We start from the raw sequence: 20,946 nt of genomic DNA, 5'->3' as shown, positions 1-20,946 counted from the left end.
TATCTAACCACTTGAACATTATGAGGTGGGTGTTTTTAAACTATTTATTTTTTATTAATACATAACATCACTGTATTAATTTATAATATAACATTATAGTGTGACATTTGTGTCAATATTCGTCAAGCACAGGTGACTCCGCGTGGTGGGAGGGGGCCCCAAAATCAAATTCTGCCTAGGGCCCACAAAAGGCTCGGGCCGGCACTGCGCGCACACACACACACACACACACACACACACACACACACACACACACACACACACATACATATATATATATATATATATATATATATATAAAACAAAAATAGAACGCAAACCGATAAAGGTCACATAATGTTTCTAAATGTTTTCCCCTATAAAGGCTTTTGTGATGGAACAAGAGAATGATGACATTTCCCATTCAACGTGTTTCTTCTTTAACTGAGAAACTCTTTTACTTTTGAGAGAAAAAGTTTTATTTAAATGTCAAATAAGCTTAACTTAAGGTTGAATCTTACATTTAAGTTGTAATCTTAATTTGTGCATGTATTAATACACAGCCAGTCTGTGTAAATCATAAAACCAATACAGATATATATGTTTTTGTCAAGGAATAAGGGATTGCTGAGGAGAATGTCCCTTTAGATTGTTTCTTCTTTGACTGAGTACCTCCCATCAGAAGGCACAGATGATGCAGCGATCCCAAGGATTTTGTTTTTGTTTTTGCTAGTTTGCTTAGAGATGGGAAGGTTTGTTCATGATTTCTACACAAAACTAATTGTGTTATTGATTTAATCTTTCTTTTTAATTGCTAATGTGAACTGTATTATTAACTTACCATAGCGTTATTAAATGTATTTCACCAATACATTCAGCTCTGAGTTGTGTCATCTTTTACATATATTTTTTTCTATGTAAATGTCTATGCACTTTTGTGATTGTAACCTGCAGCGTGTGAACAGGACTTTTAATTTGGTATCCGAGTGTGACGTCATAAGGCGGCGTCGCGCTCCCGCATCTGTTGTGATTCGGCTGAAGAAAGGTTTGTGTTTTAAGGTGTTTAACGCGATAGAAACCGTTTAATCGGCTTCAAGCGACGCCTACTGATTTAGGCATTATTCAGTTTAACAATGCATTGCTTTATCTAACATTTATTAACGTCGTGTGAGCAAAGTAACAATGAAAACTCGTGAATAACAAAAGGTGCGTTTCAATTCGGTCTCTGGCGAGCAGTGAATCAAATACTTTATCAAAATGATTCAGTGATTCGAAGCGCTATATTTCTATTTATATTTCTACAAATCATTAAATACTCAAACTGCCTAATATATTAAATATTTTTATAATTTGTAGTGCTAATTTCGATTGCTATTTTTTGTGTAATCAGGTGATTTAAGTACATTAAATCTGACTGACTCCCTTACTAGTTTTCTGAACTACTGAACTAGAGCAGATTGAGATGCACACAGAGATTTAGTTTGCATCTATTTTTCTTTCTGTTAATTATTCTCATTTTAAACAGGAAAAAACACAAACAAAACACAGAAAAATTCCTGCCGAAGAACTGAGATCCACATGACACTATTATAAAGATGGCGTTTATTAAAGAGGAGAGTGAAGACATGAAGACTGAAGAAACATTCAGTGTGAAACAAGAAGATACTGAGGAACAAACAAAGATTGAGTTTATTAAAGAGGAGAGTGAAGATGTGAAGATTGAAGAAACATTGAGAGTGAAACATGAAGAAACTGAGGAACAAACAGGTTAGTTTCTCAAAGCTGAACTCAGTCATTTGATTTCCCCCCCCCCCCCCCCCCACAAAAAAGTTTGTTTTTGCCAGTTTAACTTTTTATTACTAAACCTAAACTTAACTCAATACCAACAACACAATAGCAGCATCACAGCATGTGAACTGCTTGTAGATGGTTGCTCGTCGTCTGTATCTTCCTCTCCTTGTACGTATCTCAGCTTTGCTCCTGCATTAGAAATGCATATAAAAAGGATCAATATAGAAAGAGACAAAATATTCAAACAAAGAATCTTATTCTGGAAAAAATGATAAACATTTAAAACTGAAAGCATGCAGCCAAGGAGCTCTTCCCCTTTATCAACTATTTGATAAATCTAATCTAATATAAAAGCATAATAGAATGAGTTGCAATATTGCAGACAATTCAACAATAATGTTTGCTTTATATCATTCAAAATTACATTTTATATTGATATCTTACCTACAGGAATAAAAGCAAAATGGTCCTGAAGCAAGAGGAACTGTTAGCCTACCTTGTGCACTGCACTGACTGCTAACTGTTACTGAGAAAGTATTAACCACCGTCACATCAAAATAAACCATAAACTATTGCTCAATATCTATAGTAAAGAAAGTAACAGCTAGCTGGCGTCAGTTACTGGTAAAATGCATAGATAATGTTTAACAGTAAAATCTCAATTTAGCTTGCACCTAAGTTATAACAACATATTTGAGTTTGCTAACATTAACGTCAGCTAGTTCGAGGTGTATGCGTAGGCTAATGATTACGTTAGCAGCACATTTCCTGTATCTAAGAATGATTAAACATGGACTTACCTGCAATTTAAGCACTGGCATCATCTCGCAGTTTCTTCTTTCTTTTCTCTCCTGCTGTCTTTTCTGGGCCATTTCCAAAAACGTTGACAGCCTACTGTCAAACTTCGTCAGGCGCCGCGCAATCCAACGGACCGCTAAGCTTGGGAAGTTGAGTCAGTGTGTGTGTTTGGGAGAGGGGGGGCACCATTGTCACTTTCCAGAGCAATTAAATACTCTTGTTCTGGCTGTTTTGTTATACATGCCTAAAAAGTGCCTAATTCCATAATATCGGCATTATAATTATTATGAGTATGGTGATTGATTTTTCATTAGGCTATTTTTGGTGCCCTATGCACAGCGCGTGGTGGGAGCGGCGATACTCAGTATAATTTTTTGCTGGATCAGGTATCGGTCAGACGAGATCTGAGATCCAGATCCTATATTGTGCCAGTGTTTCCCACTGGAGGAGAATGTACTGTGGTGGTGGTGGCAGGCGAAGTGGTGCAGCGCTGTGTTTGTTGAGTGGGTTCAGAATAAACCAGTCAAACAACAGTTTTTGAAACTAATAAAAACTATTTATTACAGAAAGTACTCAATAAATTCATATTATGCATAAATTCATATTCATAAAATTATATTAGAAGCATGAACAAATATTTTCAGAATGAAACCTTCAGATTTCCAAAACTATTTACAAAGTTGACCGTTTCTGTTTGAGCAGCGAATTTTTCTCTGCTTTGAAAAAAAAAAACTTTCTAGGAGAGCTTTCCAGCGGTGCTTGTGATGACGGTGCATCGCAACGATCGCGGAGCAGCATGTTGATTTAGAACGCCAACTTTTGTTGAATTTATGAGAAATCTACAGACGCAAACAGACAAAGTGTAGTAAAATAAAGACCTAAATGTGTATTTCAGACTTTTTTCACCTGGAAGAGTGAAAGAAGACATGTTATTGAAGACAGATATCCCAAAATCTCAATTGAACAGTGAAAAAACAACAACAATGTTTTTGCCTGCCATGTCTCGCCTTAAAGTCGGCATGAAATGGAAGTTGAGATTGTCATTTTTTCCTTGTTGTGACGTATATCCGAGTGAAACGGCTTCTGAAATTAGAAAAAAATGTAGGGCGGGGCTTGATTTCGTCCTTCGGGAATTGATTGGATCGTTGGAGGTTGGGCGTTGCAAACAAAATGGAGGCAGATTTGAATGCCAGTTTACATTCAGTTGTACATTCTGGAGTTTCACATGTTACTTTCTCAAAGGGTAACTACCGTTGTGGATTCGGTCTTCCATTAACAACAAGGCTGATACATGGGAAAATAAAGCGCAAAGAATTACAACATTCTGCGCCCACAGATAATGTGCGAGTCCCGATTTTTGCCTCGTCTTCCACGTTTAAAATTGTTTGACTGTAAATTGACAAGACAAAATGTCCAAATGATAAATGTTCACTCTGTGATGGTTAAATTAGCAGTTAATCCGTGAATCACGTGTGATGAACCGTGGAGCCTGGTCCGTATGGATCAACTGTGACCTGTTAGCGGAGGTTGAACCAACACCAGGGAAAGGCTAAAAGTAGGCTAATGTTAGTGTAATCTATAGATGGTATGTGCGTTACGTCACCGTCGGCTGGTGAGTGTCAAAAAGACTGAGTCAGCCTATGATTTTCAGCGTGAATCCTGTGAAAAACACGAAACGCATCTAAAACGGGACAGAGCTTTGCAATTGACTACTGTTAGGAGTTAACAGTTAAGGACCAAAGGACCAGATGTTTGAAAGAAGACCCGGAGTCAGAATTATAATAAATTGAAGAAAAGTTTTACTGAAGATAGTTTGCAGTTTCATCAGCAGAAGTCAGCTTCAGGACTCACACAGGAGTTCGTAGGCCGCCCTGCTTACAGTTACAAAGATCACAGCAGTTATACCATTTCCAAGGTCTAAGCTACGTCATTGCTTACAGCAGGGGTTCTCAACCTTTTGCAAGCTGGGCCCCCCCAAAGCTGGTTCATTGCAGTTGGGGCCCCAGTGACCCTATCTCCTGGCAGAGGACCCCAAACAAAGTTTAGCGGCCGTGATTTGATGAGATTTATCATTTTCACGGATTGGTTCAGCACGGAGTCAAAGAGAACCGGCATTTTTTTAGCAGCTAGTGCTTCGCGATGGACCATGCAATGTGTCCATTTCACAAGTGGAGCTACTTGCTGAACGCGAGCAGCTAGGCCACGCTCACGCCCCGTCATTGCCTGCGCACCATCCGTGCATAGGCCAACGCATCGGTCCCAAGCCAAACCATTTTCACGGATAACAATATCAAGGACATTGAAAATGGCTTCTCCTGTAGTGTGCGACTGAAGAGGCCGGCAAACATCCTCCTCAATCGCCTTGTCCCGCAGATACCTGACATAGGTGAGGAGCTGTGCCTACCCAGCAATATCAGTGGATTCGTCCAGCTGCAGCGCGTAGTAAGGACTCTTTTTTACAAACTCTATCAGTTGCTCTCTGATATCATTGGACATTTCTGAAATTCTCCTAGCGACTGTGTCATTGGACAGGGGTATTGCACCGAGTTTGGCTGCTGCACTATCGCCTATTTACCGATTATTTTGGCCACTACATACGATGCCTCCTAACACTGTTTAGACACAGTGCTGTGCACTGAAATGGTTGCCTGTTGCTGATGGAGGCCATCAAGCCTTCTTTTAAAATATTCAGCCGGTTTATTTTTAATGCCAGCATGCTTTGTTTCGAGGTGCCTTTTTAATTTGCAGGGCTTCATACTGTCGTTTGCCAGCACCTCGGCACACACAACACACTGAGGCCTCAGATCGTGCCTCAGGTATGCTTCATCGTACCTTTGAAGCTTTTTTGCAGCTGGTGGTGCGTCGGTTGGCTTGTTGGTCCTCACAATAAATTTCTCCATTTTTGTTATGCGTATTCAATAAAGTTTAGGCAATATGTAACTGTGTGTGTGGCTATGTTGAGAGACGTATCAGGGGCTAATCAGTCGGAAGTTAGGCACGATCTTTAATTAAACGAACAAAATAATTATTTTGCAGACAATTCAGATTTTATTTTAATTCTTAACGATTGTAGTCCTCGTCAGTGTGTGTGTGTGTGTGTGTGTGTCTTAGTCGCGTGGGTAGTTTTAGCTAAGTGTAGCTACTGCCTAGCAGTTAAAAAAAATTACTGGCTAGGGCTGAGATTTGATCTAATCTTTAAAAAGAATGTTTGTGGGTTTAGTCTTTAAAAAGACTGTTGGGGTTTTGTAGTAAAGGCCTATGTAAATCGAGATTGATAGACTAGCGAGAGCTGGCACAAGCGAACTTGGCAAGAGACTAGACTAGAGTGAATGGAGAGATATGCAGTTATAAATGCAGTTATTTATTTTTTGTGTGAGAGTGAGTGAACATTTACATTTACACTCTGTAAGCCAGGGCGGGAACGGCGGCGGCCATGCGCATGCGCGATTCATTTGAAGCCTGGACGTGGAGAGGTGTGTGTCTCCTCTCTGCTCTGACTGCTGCGCGAGGCTACTGAGAGACTGACCGACCTGTGAGTGATTTTGGATGGGAGAGGGGCTCACGGCAGCACCCGCTGCTCGTTGAGCACAGTAGGCCTAACTGCAGAGTGATTCGTGCTTTCGAGTCTCCAAACACCACAAAAGTCTCCAAAAACACCAGTAAAAGTTGCTGGATTTGTCGCTTTTGACCAAAAAAAAAATAATAATCGCAGTGCTTGAAGTGGGGGAAAAAGGTGGCGATACTCTCTTTGCATTGGCAAATCATGACATTTTTACAGTGAAAAACAAAACTCGGAGATATTGCTGTTACAACAATTTATTGTTATTTATTTATTAACAACATAAATGTATTTAAACATGTTTGCGTGGCTGTGTGCGTGCGTGTGAGCATTTCACAAAAACTAAAGGAAAGCTTTAACTGTAGCCTATATTCTGACTAGTGTATTCATTTTTTTTATACAATACGACCTCACGTTTTATACGTTTGAAGCCTCTGAAACTTCGTACGTCATAAAAATTAATTCAGATTGTTCGATTTTCTGCATTTTTTGCATCCGTAGCAAATATTTTGAGGGGTGTTTTTGACAATTGAGAGCCACCAAATGACGAATATGAAAAAACGAATACGACAGTTTCGGACTCAGTCAGGGTGCAAGGACCTTAAACCTTTGAGGCTTGCGCAGCTTCTCGAGGAGAAATCAAACAAATGAGCGCCGTTTTCTAAAGTCTATGAGCGCAGCACACACAAATAAACTAAATTGACATACTGCAGTTAAATTTCAAAATGTGGTGTTTTTATATTTATAACATTTGAATACAGTTCAGCAACATACATCACACGACCTGACAGGGCCGGACTGGGACACAATTACAGGCCAATTAAAGTGGAGTACTAGTGTTATGTGTGTATGTATACGTATAAAGTGTGCGTATTTTTCTTGTACCGGTCTCTTCTTCACCTGTCACTTGTTCTGGCCTCATGTTACAAACAGAACTGTCCTCCACAGTAAAACAACCACCTTATTGTAATTTGTTTGCCCAGAATCTACATTTATGTTAGTAAAAAATAAAAATTCAAAATTTTCAAAAATTGAGAAAATCAAAAATATTATATTTATGACAAAATGTTGTTGTTTTCATCTTAAAATTACTTAAATATCGAACATTTAGCAACACTAGGCTATATTTCATACAATATGTTAAAAAAAAAAAAAATCTTATTTTGCTTCTACATGTCATCTCACTCCCTGGCTGAATGTGTGATCATTGCACCACAGCTAGTGGTAAGTTGACTGTCTCCACCTTCATTTGATTAAAAAAATAATAAAAAAAACGGAAAAAAGTTTTAAAACCTCACAAATGGGCAGACATAATTTTCTAAATTGTCTAATAAAATGTTATTGCATTATTTTTTGTTGATGTCTGCACTATCACTCCTGTCTTCCTGCTCCCAGTACCACATAAATGTTAATATTTGTCTGCTAATTTACTAACTTTACACTACTAAATAATATTAATCTCCTTGAGCATACAGTATTTTGAGTGACTAATAGGGGCGCTACCGCTAACATTTGCTAGCATTTCAATACTAAGTTAACGAAGAAAAAAGTACAGTATTTACAGATGAAACTGACCTGCACTTGAAGCCTTGAACAGGTCATTCATTTTGCAACATTTTGCTGCTTTTTCTCTGAGTGCTTTCTTTTTCTTTGTCCTTTCCCTCTCTGCTCCACCTGGCTTGTTTTCTCTCCATCATCGGGTGCTGCTCGCATTTTCTGTTTAACCGTTTGGCTGATGCTTAAAGTGGAATCGTAGCCTTGCCAGTCAAGACTAACAGATTCATGATTTTATTTAATAATAATAATTTTATTGAATGACGAATTCGAAAATGATCACTGGAGAGTGGTAAAGGTAGTAGTATAAAACAAATTATAATAATAGATAAAAAAAAAAACCTGGCTGGCTGGCAGCAGGCCAAATTAGTCGGCAGGCCACCGGGATTTCTCCCGGTGCTCCCGATGGCCAGTCCGGGCCTGCGACCTGACGACCAAGAGAGCTGACAATTGACCAATTATGCTATGAGGCTAACGATATGACAGTTCAACAAACAAGTTAATAATATTAAGTCACTTACATTTTAGACGAAATAATGACTGTTTTGGTCTATTTTAGCAGCGAAAATAGATCCGATGAATCCAAACAAAGATCACAGCATAGCGCATCTCACAGCAACACTCAATCGTGTTTTGAATGATTCAGTGTTTTGAACGAATCGGTTGAGTCAAAGATTCAATGACCCATTCACAAACATCTGTCTCATTCTTGATGAATCGTCCGTTTGAACGAATCGTTTGAATGAACGACTCAATGACTCGCTTAATCACCTGCATTTGCGCTCACTATCGACAAACGAATCAAATTTGTTCAAAACTTCTTTTTTTTTAAATCAGTCCAAACACATTTTTAATTTTTATTCAGGAGTTATGTATATACAAAACTATAACTTTTTATGACAGTAGTTTAGTGATAAAAAAAATTTCCAGGTTTTTTTTCCTCCCATCCTGTAGCCTACTCACGCCCCCTCGGGAGAGTGGTTGAGAACCACTGGCTTACAGGATGAATGATTCTCATTTGCTAAGAAATAGATAAACATAGTAATGTTCCACACATACAGATATACTGAAGCATATCTCCATAGATTATGCCGCTGACATTCGGACCCTGAAGTTAGGCATTTTCCAGGTCGCATATTTGGGTTGCTGGGTGCCAACATGTCTCGAACAACAACTCAGTCAATCTCCAACAATGCCAATGGTTCCTTAACCTGCAACCAAGAAGACTAACACACACACTGACACACATCTTTTCCAAGGTTGGATTTGGCCAGGCTCTAACTATAAACAGGAGAGTCTTCTCAAAACATCAAGATAATGCGTTTTTTCTCAAGGAGAGCTACACTTTAGTCTAACTGGAAAGTAAGGCTTTAACAAAGAAATGGTCCCTTAAACTATTGGCTTCAGTGACCCCTATATGTTTTAATGTGTTTTTGGGCAGCCAGGGCTCCAGACTAACTTTTTGCCTTGGTTGCACTGGTGCACCCAGATTTTTCCTTGGCTCGCGTCACCTTTAACGCCACAATTTCAAAGTCACATTTTTATCACGCTCTACATACATTCATATTTATTATGTAAATGATTTTGAACAAGAATAAGGTGTAGGTAAATACTTTTTTTTTTGGAAGCACAATTATACTGAATTTATTTTATATAAAAATAAAAATCTTTAAAAAAAAAAAAAAAAAAAATGTTTAAAGTGCTTCACTGAGCTGCCAAACTAACTATTTTGAGTCTCTAGCTCAGGCGCGGTAGGCTCTACCTCCGTCTCTGAGTCGGATGCCATCTTCGACGAAGGACCAGGGCTTGGCATCTTACCAGGGAGGGACTGGGGAGACTGGTGGCTGAAGTAGCTCCATGTCTGGGCTGTTGTCGGAGCATTGACCGGGGAGTAGGGTTTTAACGGTATTCCTACTCTTACCGATACTGCTTATCGATCCGGTACTTTAACTGTATTCTTATCGGTTCTTTTTGTTTTATATATATATTAAACAATAGATAAACAATTATTATATCAATTATATCAATGTGTTAGAATAATCAAAAGTCATGCTTGTATTAAGAGAAGTGTTTTTGTGTGCTTACGAATTTATTGTTTTAAATTGCTAAGTTCTAAGTTACCTTGCTAATAAATAGTGTATCCACTAGGGATGCACTGCCATTTTTGCCGGATCGGGTATCGCTCAGACGAGGCCGATCCAAATCCGATATTGTGCGTATACTATTCTGTGTTATTGTTAAGCCTCACAAAAGGCACACAAACATTATAAAGCACCATAAGTTTTCGTGCACAATATTATAAGTGTTCTGAAGCCATTATATAGTATAATGTGAGATATAAATTAATATTTAAGTCGTTAAATTCAAGATCACGTAAACGTTTCCCTCAGCTGCGGCTGTCAATCATTCTTCATTCAGCACTCAAACAGCGCGCCGCGTTTGGTTACGACAGTTAATACGATGAAACTCTCCAAGATGATTCAATGTTACTATTATTACACTTGATCTGTAGATAAAGCTCTATGGTTTTGCATAAAACAACTTTATCTTGCTGGACTTTATTGCTGTACCTTAATCATGTTACTTTCTACCGGGTGTCAGTTAGATCACAACACTGCAGTGAAGTCAGAGCACTATTTGTTCTTCACGCGCACAGTTACTGAAATTTAAAACTGTTAAAAGAAAAGGCTGAATAGACTATTGCATAGATAGATATACTGTTTAATACACTACTCATCAGAATGTCTTTTCTTTGTGCTTTAAACTTTTCAATGTGGACTCGACGCGCTGCGCGCTGCGACTCATGTTGCTTCAAGCGTATCATTCTGCGCTCGGGATGCGCATAAGCGCTTTGTGCCGCACTGTACTGGAGCCTGTCATATCATAATACAGTGAAGCAATGAAAGATTATTAATAGCCATTCTTGTTCTGTCTTATCTATCAAATGTTGCTACCTCATTAAACAGCTGTGCTATACATTAAAAAAAGTCTCAATTTTATAGGCTATATATAAAATAATTGATATTTTAGATTTTTGTTATCTTGTTTTTAATGTATTTTACAACAATACAAAGAGCAATGTGTAACGTTTTACCAGATTTAGTGTTACAATTATTGTCTCTTATTTGTTCCCCACTAAACGTTTTTTTTTCACAAAATGTTCAGATTTTATACAATTATTGTGCACTCGTGATCTTTACTGCTGAATTATCCACTAATCTAGTTTATAATAGCATGTATGTCAGATTATAATTATATATATAGGGCTGTGAAAAGATTAATCGCGATTAATCGCATCCAAAATAAAGGTTTGTGTTTAAATAATATGTGTGTGTACTGTGTATAATTAAATTTGTATATATAAATACACACACATGCATGTATATATTTAAGAAAAATTTATATATAAATAAATAATAAAAAAAAAATTTATATATAAAAAAATTATATTTATATATAATATAAATTATGTATAAATATATACAGTATATGTATGCAAATATTTCTTAAATATATACATGCATGTGTGTGTATTTATATATACAAAATAATTATACCAAGTACAAACACATATATTATGTAAACACAAACTTTTATTTTGGATGCGATTAATCTTTTCACAGCCCTAATATATATATATATATATATATGAAGTTGTCTGTATTAAGTAGATTGTGTTTAACACACAAAATAGTGATTATCAGTTCAACACAGAGTTATAGAAATTCTACTTGATAAAAAAAAAAAAAAAAAAAACTGCGCTGGTATCAGATCGGTATTGGCCGATACTCAGAATTTTGGGTATAGGATCAATTTTGAAAAAATGGTATCGGTGCATCTCTAGTTTCCACTAGTTCTGCAGAGCCGATAGTTACGGCCCGTTCAAATGAATGCTGGACGAGTCATTTGCTTGGCCGTAAATAAGTGATAGAAATGAATCCCCCATAAATTAATTAATTAATTCCCTTTTTAGCTAAATTGACCTGTTTGACCCTTACACATTATTTTACCTTTATGTTGTCACTTTCCTTTGTCCCTCCTTTGCATATGGATATAAAATGTCTGTCTAGCATTGCAGGTGTTACCAAGGAGTGTCAATGATCTCTTAATGACATTAAGAATTACTGAGAGTAAATCCTCACACGTGCACCCACACCATTCTCTTAAAATGCACGTAAATGCAGATTTTTCCAGTGAACTCCATTCTCGTTTCTGCTATTCCAAGTCATCAACCACATGTGCATTATAACGTATTAAGATAGGACTGTTAAACAGATTGTAAACTAAGGAAGACGTAAACTAAGTGGTGATTGCTCAGGCTCTTGCATTCTCAGTTCTGTCAATATATAAGTCTGCCACCCTGTCAAAAATTAAAGTCTCAAAACAACCAGAGAGGCAGGACTTTTGTGAAGGCATACGTCACTTCTGAGTTCGTTTTGGTGGTGCAAATGCATCCTGGAAACCTTTCAAGAACTGAGTTTGGCACCCCTGGTGTATAGGATCTAATATGCATGTTATTAGTTTATGAGTTTTAATTGTTTGTGCTTTGTGGCTTTAAACTGGGATTAACTTTTCTGTCTTTTTTCGCCTCAGACCTGATGCCGTTGAGAAAGGAAGAGAATGAAATGGAAGAGAAAGATCAGCACAAGACACATCATGATTTCATGACTGAAGAAAAGTCTTTGAATTGCTCACAGGCTGAAACAACTTCCTCACGAAAAACGGTTCAAAATACGCCAAAGACGGGGACTATAGGTAATTTCACCTGCCACCTGTGTTTACTAAGTTTCAAAAAGCAAGGACACCTTGAAGTTCACATGAGAGTTCACACTAGAAGGAGGAAGCTTCACCCCTGCCAAGAGTGTGGAATGATTTTCAGTGAAAAAGTAAACCTTAAAGTTCATATGAGAATTCACACTGGAGAGAAGCCTTTCACCTGCTCTCAGTGTGGAAATAGTTTCAGGCAAAAAGGAAACCTTAAAAACCACATGAGAGTTCACACTGGAGAGAAACCTTACACCTGCCAACATTGTGGAATGAGTTTCAGGCAAAAACAAAACCTAACTTCCCATTTGATAGTTCACACTAGAGACAAGCTTTTCACCTGCCAACAGTGTGGAACAAGTTTCACTAAGAAAGGAAACCTTACAAAACACATGATCATTCACAAAGAAAAGAAACCTTTGATATGCCAACAGTGTGGAAATACTTTTAATCAACTTGGAAACCTTAAAGTCCACATGAAAATTCATGCTGGGGAGAAGTAGAGTAAAGAAAAGTAAAGTTAACATTTGTATGTTAGTGTTTATACAAATGCAAGTATGCCAGAACGACACTTTACGTACTGTAAAACTGGTTCACATTATCACTCATTAACAAAAGTCTGTGCTGAAGAGTGAAATGACTTAACATAACCCACTGCAATCCTCTGAATGTAAATGTTTATTTGCTTGAAAATTGATAAATTACTCTTCTTTAAAACATTGCTTTAACACTTGCATGTTTGTGCTTTTGAACACAGACCTGCTTACAACTTCAGGATGCATCAATAAACTATATACTGATGATTTACCATTGGTTTGATCATTGTTTTTTCATTAACCATTGATTGAGATGATGCTAAAACAAGTTTGACATAAATATCAAGTGATTAATAATATATCAATTAGGCCTAGTAACTTAACCATCTACTAATGATCTGATTTTATTTAATTCATGATTTACTTATTTTTTTAAAGATAATTTAAAACATATTTGTAAATCATTAGCATATCACTTAGTAATCATATTTGAATGTACAGTCATGTTTTGACAGCCCACCGGACCGATGGAGGACGCTGCTGAGTCGTCATTAAATCAGTATTCTGTTATTTCATAACCCCTTGCTTAACCAACACTATAACTTGGCATTGCAGTAGTGTGGAAAAATGACTGCTTTAACACCAGACGCATAACGAAAAAGCGAATAGTTTGCGTCAAAACCATTCACATCTATCCGCGACGCGAATTTGCGACGTCTGTGACGTTCAGAGTTTTTTTATTTTTTTTTATTTTTTTATTTGTATAGCGCTTTTCACAATACATATTGTTTCAAAGCAGCTTTACAGAAAGTGCATTTCAGAAATGTACATAGAGAAATACAGTTAGTTAATCATGTATTGATTTAGGGCATAAACATATCGCCATCGTCGAGTCGTCTCTTCACAGGCGCCGAGTCGTCTCTGCACGGTTGTTGGAGAATCTGTAGTTTCCATGAGAGGCTGGATACAAACTGGAGCTGACGATCTGTATTTACCTCGGGACTGGCGTCCCGAGATAACAACAGAAAAGCAGATGGGAAATAATTAGCGTAGCTGCTGTTCATAATATTAATGCATTCAATCTGATTCAACTGTAGTATAAAAGGTAAGTATTATGTGAATGCTTGGCTAAAGAGATGCGTCTTTAATCTAGTTTTAAACTGGGACAGCGAGTCTGAGCCTCGAACAATATCAGGAAGGCCATTCCAGAGTTTAGGAGCTAAATGTGAAAACGCCCTCCCTCCTTTAGTGGACTTAGATATCCTAGGAATGACCAGAAGCCTCGAATTTAGTGATCTTAAAGAGCGCGATGGATTGTAGGGCGATAGAAGTTCCGTTAAATACACGGGAGCTAAACCATTTAGGGCTTTATAGGTCAGTAGTAATACTTCGTAATTGATACGGAACTTTATAGGTAACCAATGTAGAGACGACAGAATTGGTGTTATATGATCATATTTTCTTGATCTAGTAAGAACTCTAGCGGCTGCATTTTGGACTAACTGTAGCTTGTTTATTGAGGATGCAGGACAACCTGCTAATAAAGCATTACAGTAATCTAGTCTCGAGGTCATGAATGCATGAACTAACTTTTCTGCATCAGAAACAGATAGCATGTTACGTAGCTTAGCAATGTTTCTAAGGTGGAAAAAGGCTGTTCTTGTAACATATGAAATATGATTTTCAAAAGACAAGTTGCGGTCTAATATAACACCCAGGTCTTTTACTGTAGAGGATAAAGTAACAGGACACCCTTCTAAATTAAAGTTGTATTGTAAGAGGTTTTGTGGGCAGTTTTTTGGACTAATAAGTAATACCTCCGTTTTATCTGAATTTAATAGCAGAAAATTACATGTCATCCAGTATTTTATATCTTTAACACACTCTGTTAATTTAGATAATTTATTGTTTTCATCTGGTCGTGATGAAATATATAATTGAGTGTCATCAGCATAACAGTGGAAATTAATTCCATGTTTTCTTATAATATTACCAAGTGGTAGCATATATATTGAAAATAGCAGAGGGCCTAACACAGATCCTTGCGGTACTCCATAGTTTACTGACGTTATCTTCGATTTTTCCCCATTTAAGCAGACAAAATGGTAGCGGTCTGATAAGTACGATCTAAACCAGTTTAATGCCTGTCCCTGAACACCAGTGTAGTTTTGTAGTCGGTCTAAGAGTATTTTGCGATCTATAGTGTCGAACGCAGCACTAAGATCGAGTAAAACTAGTATTGAGATAAAGCCTTGGTCAGAAGCTAGAAGTAAATAATTTGTGATTTTAACGAGCGCAGTTTCTGTGCTATGATGCGGTCTGAATCCTGACTGAAATTTTTCATAGATGTCATTTTCTTGTAAGAAAGAGCACAGTTGAGCGGACACTACTTTTTCTAGAATTTTAGACATAAATGGAAGATTTGAAATTGGTCTATAATTTGCTAGGTTATTATGATCTAATTGTGGTTTCTTAATGAGAGGTTTTATAACTGCCAACTTGAATATTCTTGGAACATGACCTAAGGATAAAGACGAGTTAATAATATTGAGAAGAGGCTCTTCCACTACAGGTAACACTTCTTTCAGTAGTTTAGTTGGTATTGGATCTAATAAACACGTTGTTGGTTTAGATGCAATGATACGTTTATTTAGCTCTTCCTGTCCTATAGTTGCAAAGCGCTGTAGTTTTTCTTGAGGGGCGATAATTGAGGCTGAATCATAAGACACCATTAAAGATTGTACATTTACAATTGTATTTCTGATGCTTTCTATTTTCTCAGTGAAGAAATTCATAAAATCATTACTACTACACTGTAACGGAATATTTTGCTCAGGTAACGTCTGTTTATTTGTTAGTCTAGCCACGGTGTTAAATAAAAACCTAGGTTTATTTTGGTTATTTTCTATTAGTTTGCGGAGGTGCTCAGCCCTGGCTGCTTTTAGGGCCTTTTTATAACGTGACATACTGTCTTTCCAAGCGATTCTAAAAACCTCTAAATTAGTTTGTTTCCATTTACGCTCTAAATTACGAGTTTCTCTCTTTAGAACATGCGTAGCACTGTTGTACCATGGTGCTTTAGTTTTCTCTCTAACCTTTTTTAATCTAATTGGTGCAACGATGTCTAATGTACTAGAGAAAATGGTGCTCATAGTGCTAGTCATTTCCTCTAGTTCATCTGTTTGTTTGGGTTCACTAAGCAGCTGAGATAGATCAGGTAAGCTATTTGAGAATCTATCTATAGTTGTTGGAAGGATTGTTCTGCCTGGTCGATAACGTGGCGCAACATGACAAATTTCAGCGGTACGTAGTATGCAAGTGACCATGTAATGGTCAGTGACTTCATCACTTTGCGGTATAATATCTATATCGGTTGGATTTGTTCCATGTGATATAATTAAATCTAGCGTATGATTAAGACGATGAGTGGGACCAGTTACGTTTTGCTTGACCCCAAAGGAGTTTAATAAATCTGTAAACGCAGCCCCTAACGCATCATTTGAATTATCTACGTGTATGTTAAAATCTCCAACAATTAATGCTTTATCGACATTGACCAAAAGATCTGAGAGAAAGTCTGCAAACTCTTTTAGGAAATCAGCGTAAGGCCCTGGCGGTCTATATACAGTAGCCAAGGCTAGAGATAATAGGGATTTCTTTCTTACATCTAAGAGAGTAACATTTAGCACAAGTACTTCAAAGGAATTAAACCTGTGACCTGTTTTCTGAGTAACAGTAAGAATATCTTTATAGATTATAGCAACACCACCGCCACGACCAATCAGACGGGGCTCATGCTTGTAACAGTATCCAGGAGGAGTAGACTCATTAAGACCGAAATAATCATTTGGTTTAAGCCAGGTTTCAGTAAGGCAAAATACATCGAAACTATTATCTGTGACCATTTCATTTACAATAACTGCCTTAGGTGTGAGCGATCTAATGTTTAGAAGACCTAGCTTTATAAATTGTTTTTGTTCACTAATATTGAGATTTTCTGGTTTAATCACAATTAGATTTTTCCTAGATCCTGCAGTAGATTTATTATTTGATCTCACTAAACGAGGAATAGACAAAGTTTCAATATAATGTTCTACATTGGTACTTATATCAATTAAGTTTGGACAGCAAAGAGTGTGATTTGGACTTTGACTTACTAGTCATATGGTGTGTAGCATCTTGGAGATGTTGTCCGACAGAAGAGACGCTCCGATTCTGCTGGGGTGAAGGCCATCAGCACGGAAGAGCCTAGGTCGCTCCCAGAAAAGATTCCAATTATTTACAAAGAGCAGTCTCTGTTCATTACACCATGACATTAACCATTCATTTAGAGCAAATAATCTACTGAACCTTTCGTGTCCTAGTCGGTAAGTGGGAAGCGGTCCAGACACGATGATCGTTGTTTCAGGCGATGTACTGCGTACCGTCTCGATCAGGCTCCTGTAGTCCTTCTTCAGAACCTCCGACTGCCGCAGCCTGATGTCGTTCGTTCCCGCGTGCAGCACGACAGCTCCGACGGGCTCGTCACCATTCAGAATCCCGGGAACCTGTGCAGCGACATTGAGAACACGAGCACCAGGAAAGCAGTGAGTGTGCACCTTACCTTTACCTATGGTAGCATGGACATGCCGGACAATGGAATCGCCGATGATCACAGCGTCGCGTTCCGTCTCGCGTAGAGGGGAGAAGCGGTTCCGGGTGGAGATCTCGAAGGCCGGGAGGGGCGGAGAGGTCCTAGCTCTGGTCCTGGCCCGCGTCTTCCACTGTGGAATCACCCAGGGTCCATGGTGTTGAGTCGGTGCCGGAGTGAATGAAACCAGGGATGATCGCATCCTGGGCAGAGAAACACATGGAGTAGACGAGGTCGGAGTCAAAAGGTTACTAACCACTGACTTGTGAGCATCGGCGCGTGATGTTTCAAGCGCGAATCGCCGATCTCGTAGCTCGGCCTGTCTCTCTAGTAGGTCGCGGATCTGCTTCTCCACGGATTCCAGCTCTAACTGCACAGAATGCAGCTCGAAGGTGTCCTCACCTGCACTCAAAGGTAACGTTAGACACACATCCGTTATATTCGCCATTATAGCAGATGTGCTATAATGGTGAATTATAGCTTTCAGTGATATGGGTGTAAATAAGTCGATCGATAGGCGCGACCACGCGTGTAATGCTAGCGGGCTAAGGCTAGTAGCGGAAGTTCGAAAGGTTGGATATAAGTAGCGATATCAGAGCAATCCGATTGTTTTTTAAGGAGAATAGTATTCCAGATATGTTCACGCGCTATAAAAATGAAAAAGTTCGTTTGTAAAAGAGTGTAAAGAAGAAAATCAAGGTTTCTGAATTAATTCGACGGAGCTCCAAACACAACAACGCACTCAGTCGCGACGCATGCCTAGAGAGACCTCTAGTTTCAACATTCCAAAACTTTCGTGCCGACAGCTGAGAAAACATGGACACTTCATCATCATCATCCAGTGAAGATGAGCTTTTCATTTTCTTTAAAAGAGAGAAAAGAAGGTTTTGGGTGCACCCAATCTAAAAGGGCATATTGCAGGTTAGAAGACCCAACGAGTCAATGTATAGAAAAATAATCTAGGAACTAGATTTTCTTTTAAAAAAAACGTATAAATACGCTACAGTGGCTTCTGGAGTTGTTTTTGTGAGAAAATTTTACTTCCGCATCTGAAAATGGGCGTGGCGTAGCATGAGGGAGAGCGGTCGATTCAAACAACAGGGAAAAAATGGATCTGGATAGGCTGCCAAGAGAGCAGGGACAGGCCAGGATTAATGTTAGACAGAACAACGGTCAGAGGAGACAAATTGAGTTGTGGTGTGAGGAGAACCAGTGGAGAACAGGGCAGGTGTCTTGGTGAGAGACCAGTGTTAGCTTATATATACACGTTCGCTAACGATAGACACTATGCTCACAATATTGTACAGATTATTGTACATCGTATATCAGTTAATAGCAAAGCTATTATTGGTCATCTAGGAGTATTGGAACTTACAATAACAGAAACTAAGCTTTGATCAGGCATTTGTCATGCTCATTAATGATCAGTCCAGACTAACGTTACGTGATATAACTTAGATATAACTTATATAACTTAGCGGTTTCTCATCGAGAGACAGAGAAATATTTTTATTCCTGATACAATTTTTTGTTCCATAGGTGCTTGTGTGGGAAATGCGAAGCAATGTTTACAGCTGAGGAAAGTCAGTGTTGCAGGGAGGTGGATGCATACTGGGCCTTAATGGAAAATGTCACCCCCAGACTTGATGTGCAGCGCCTGACTCTGCACCCAGGCTTTGAGGCTTGCTGTCTGAACCCATATGTGCTACAGATAGCCTTTATGCACTTCAGACAGGAGCATGGACCTCTCCAGGCCAGCAGACATGAGTATGTTTAGGGTAGAGATAATTTATTACTCTTGAGCTTAAAAGACATGTTCTAAGCGATCGCACACGTTTTTTAGGCCAAAACATTTTTTTTCCACATACCGCAAACATCTCCTCACCATCCGCTAGCTGCCTGTCCCCTGAACACGCTGTAAAGAAACGCGGTCTCTGCAGACAGCCTAGTCTCCACAAACGCAGCTAAAACAAACAGCAACAAACAGAGCTAACTCGCAGCACAAAACATAACAAACTGTTCCAGCCAATAACCGACAAGAAATGATGTGGGGTGGGGTTTGGGGGGTTATTGCGCGGATGAGGAGGAGGGAGGGTCTAGCTAATAATTCTTTATAATAAAGATATACTTTAAAGGGTCTTTATAATAATTCAAACATCAACAAGAGGTTACGCCAACCGGAATCACTTAGAGCACCTTTAAATGTATAAAAACTATACTTGAGTATATTTGTATTGTACTAAAAACATACTCAAGTAAATTTTATTACATATTTTGCACCTGGGTTATAACATAAACAGAAAATTAAAGATTAAAGATTTTAATATTTAAACAATCTGAGTAATTTTGTTTTTAATTACAAGTTGCCTCTATTTAGGGCATGACTACCTATATCACACTATTTGATGCCATTGGTATAAGACTATCAATATTGATATTTCTTCCACGTCTCAAGGCAATACCGCTACACCGCATACAGACAGGTTGTCCGCTGGGCCTATGGCATTCTGGGCAGGCACATCAGGAAGCCCTTACCTGCATGTTTTGTGTCAGCCATTAGAAGACAGTTTCCAGAGGAAGGAGGACTCTATAAAGGTTTTGAATGACCCAATTTTGTTGACAATCAATAGAAAACAAACAAACAATCACAAATTGTCGTATAAAACTTTTTATGATCATATATACAATTTAACAATCTTTCGGGTATCACACTAAGATGTTATTAACATGTTAAATCGTGAATGCTGTGATAGATACACGCCAACAGCCTCATCCTTGTTGATCCTCTGGAGGGATCTGGAAAGGGGAGCAGGTGTAGTGGAAGACAAAACTGTGCTGCGTTCTCGTAGAGCCTGTGGTGACCTGGAGTATTCCTCTCTCAGAGACTCCATGAGGGCTGATGCATATGCTGGGAGAAGGAAGCAAAAGTGTAGATCACATTCATTGCTAACTCGTGGTCTGACTTGCTTAATATTTAAGAACTGACTGAAACTGCCCACCATATGATGGCTTTTCCTTAACAGGACGGACTACCCAGCCACCTTGGCGGAACCTTGGGTAGCGAACCGCATAACACGCCTCACCATCACTGGTTCAAGCAACTTCTCTGCTGCCATTGTGGTTGAAAAGCAGGGCTGCCAAGAGAAGTCTGTAGAAAAAGTGTAATTTTTACCCATTACAAGTTGTGCATATGTAAATAAACCCAGAAGTAAAAACAACAGAAAAAAACAAAAGCATTGCTTACTGCACATTTAATGAAATTTGGGCTGCTGTGTTTGACTGCATTAGTTTCAGAAAGTACTCATTCTTTCACATCACACACTTACCTGCTGTAC

The 20,946-nt window shown here is 38.4% G+C and overlaps 2 protein-coding genes across 3 annotated transcripts in view; both read left to right on the top strand.

Annotated features, from left to right (window-relative positions):
- Positions 1-20,946, top strand: part of LOC311081149 (uncharacterized protein) — a 434,400-nt gene that overhangs the window by 21,455 nt on the left and 391,999 nt on the right. The gene's annotated exons all lie outside the window — the stretch shown is intronic.
- Positions 968-13,252, top strand: LOC311081151 (uncharacterized protein). 2 transcript variants are annotated; one of them, XM_084111568.1, is made up of 3 exons: positions 968-1,024; positions 1,505-1,746; positions 12,275-13,252. In XM_084111568.1, exons 2-3 carry the CDS (start codon positions 1,575-1,577, stop codon positions 12,946-12,948), a joined length of 846 nt encoding a protein of 281 aa, XP_083967694.1. In that variant the 5' UTR covers positions 968-1,024; positions 1,505-1,574; the 3' UTR covers positions 12,949-13,252. The 2 variants fall into 2 exon arrangements, with proteins under 2 accessions (XP_083967694.1, XP_083967695.1); XM_084111569.1 differs by having other exon boundaries at positions 983-1,185.

The sequence above is a fragment of the Abramis brama genome, assembly GCF_963993115.1.
Source record: "Abramis brama genome assembly, chromosome: 4".
Classification (NCBI taxonomy): domain Eukaryota; kingdom Metazoa; phylum Chordata; class Actinopteri; order Cypriniformes; family Leuciscidae; genus Abramis; species Abramis brama.
This window is presented reverse-complemented; position numbering and strand designations above follow the sequence as displayed.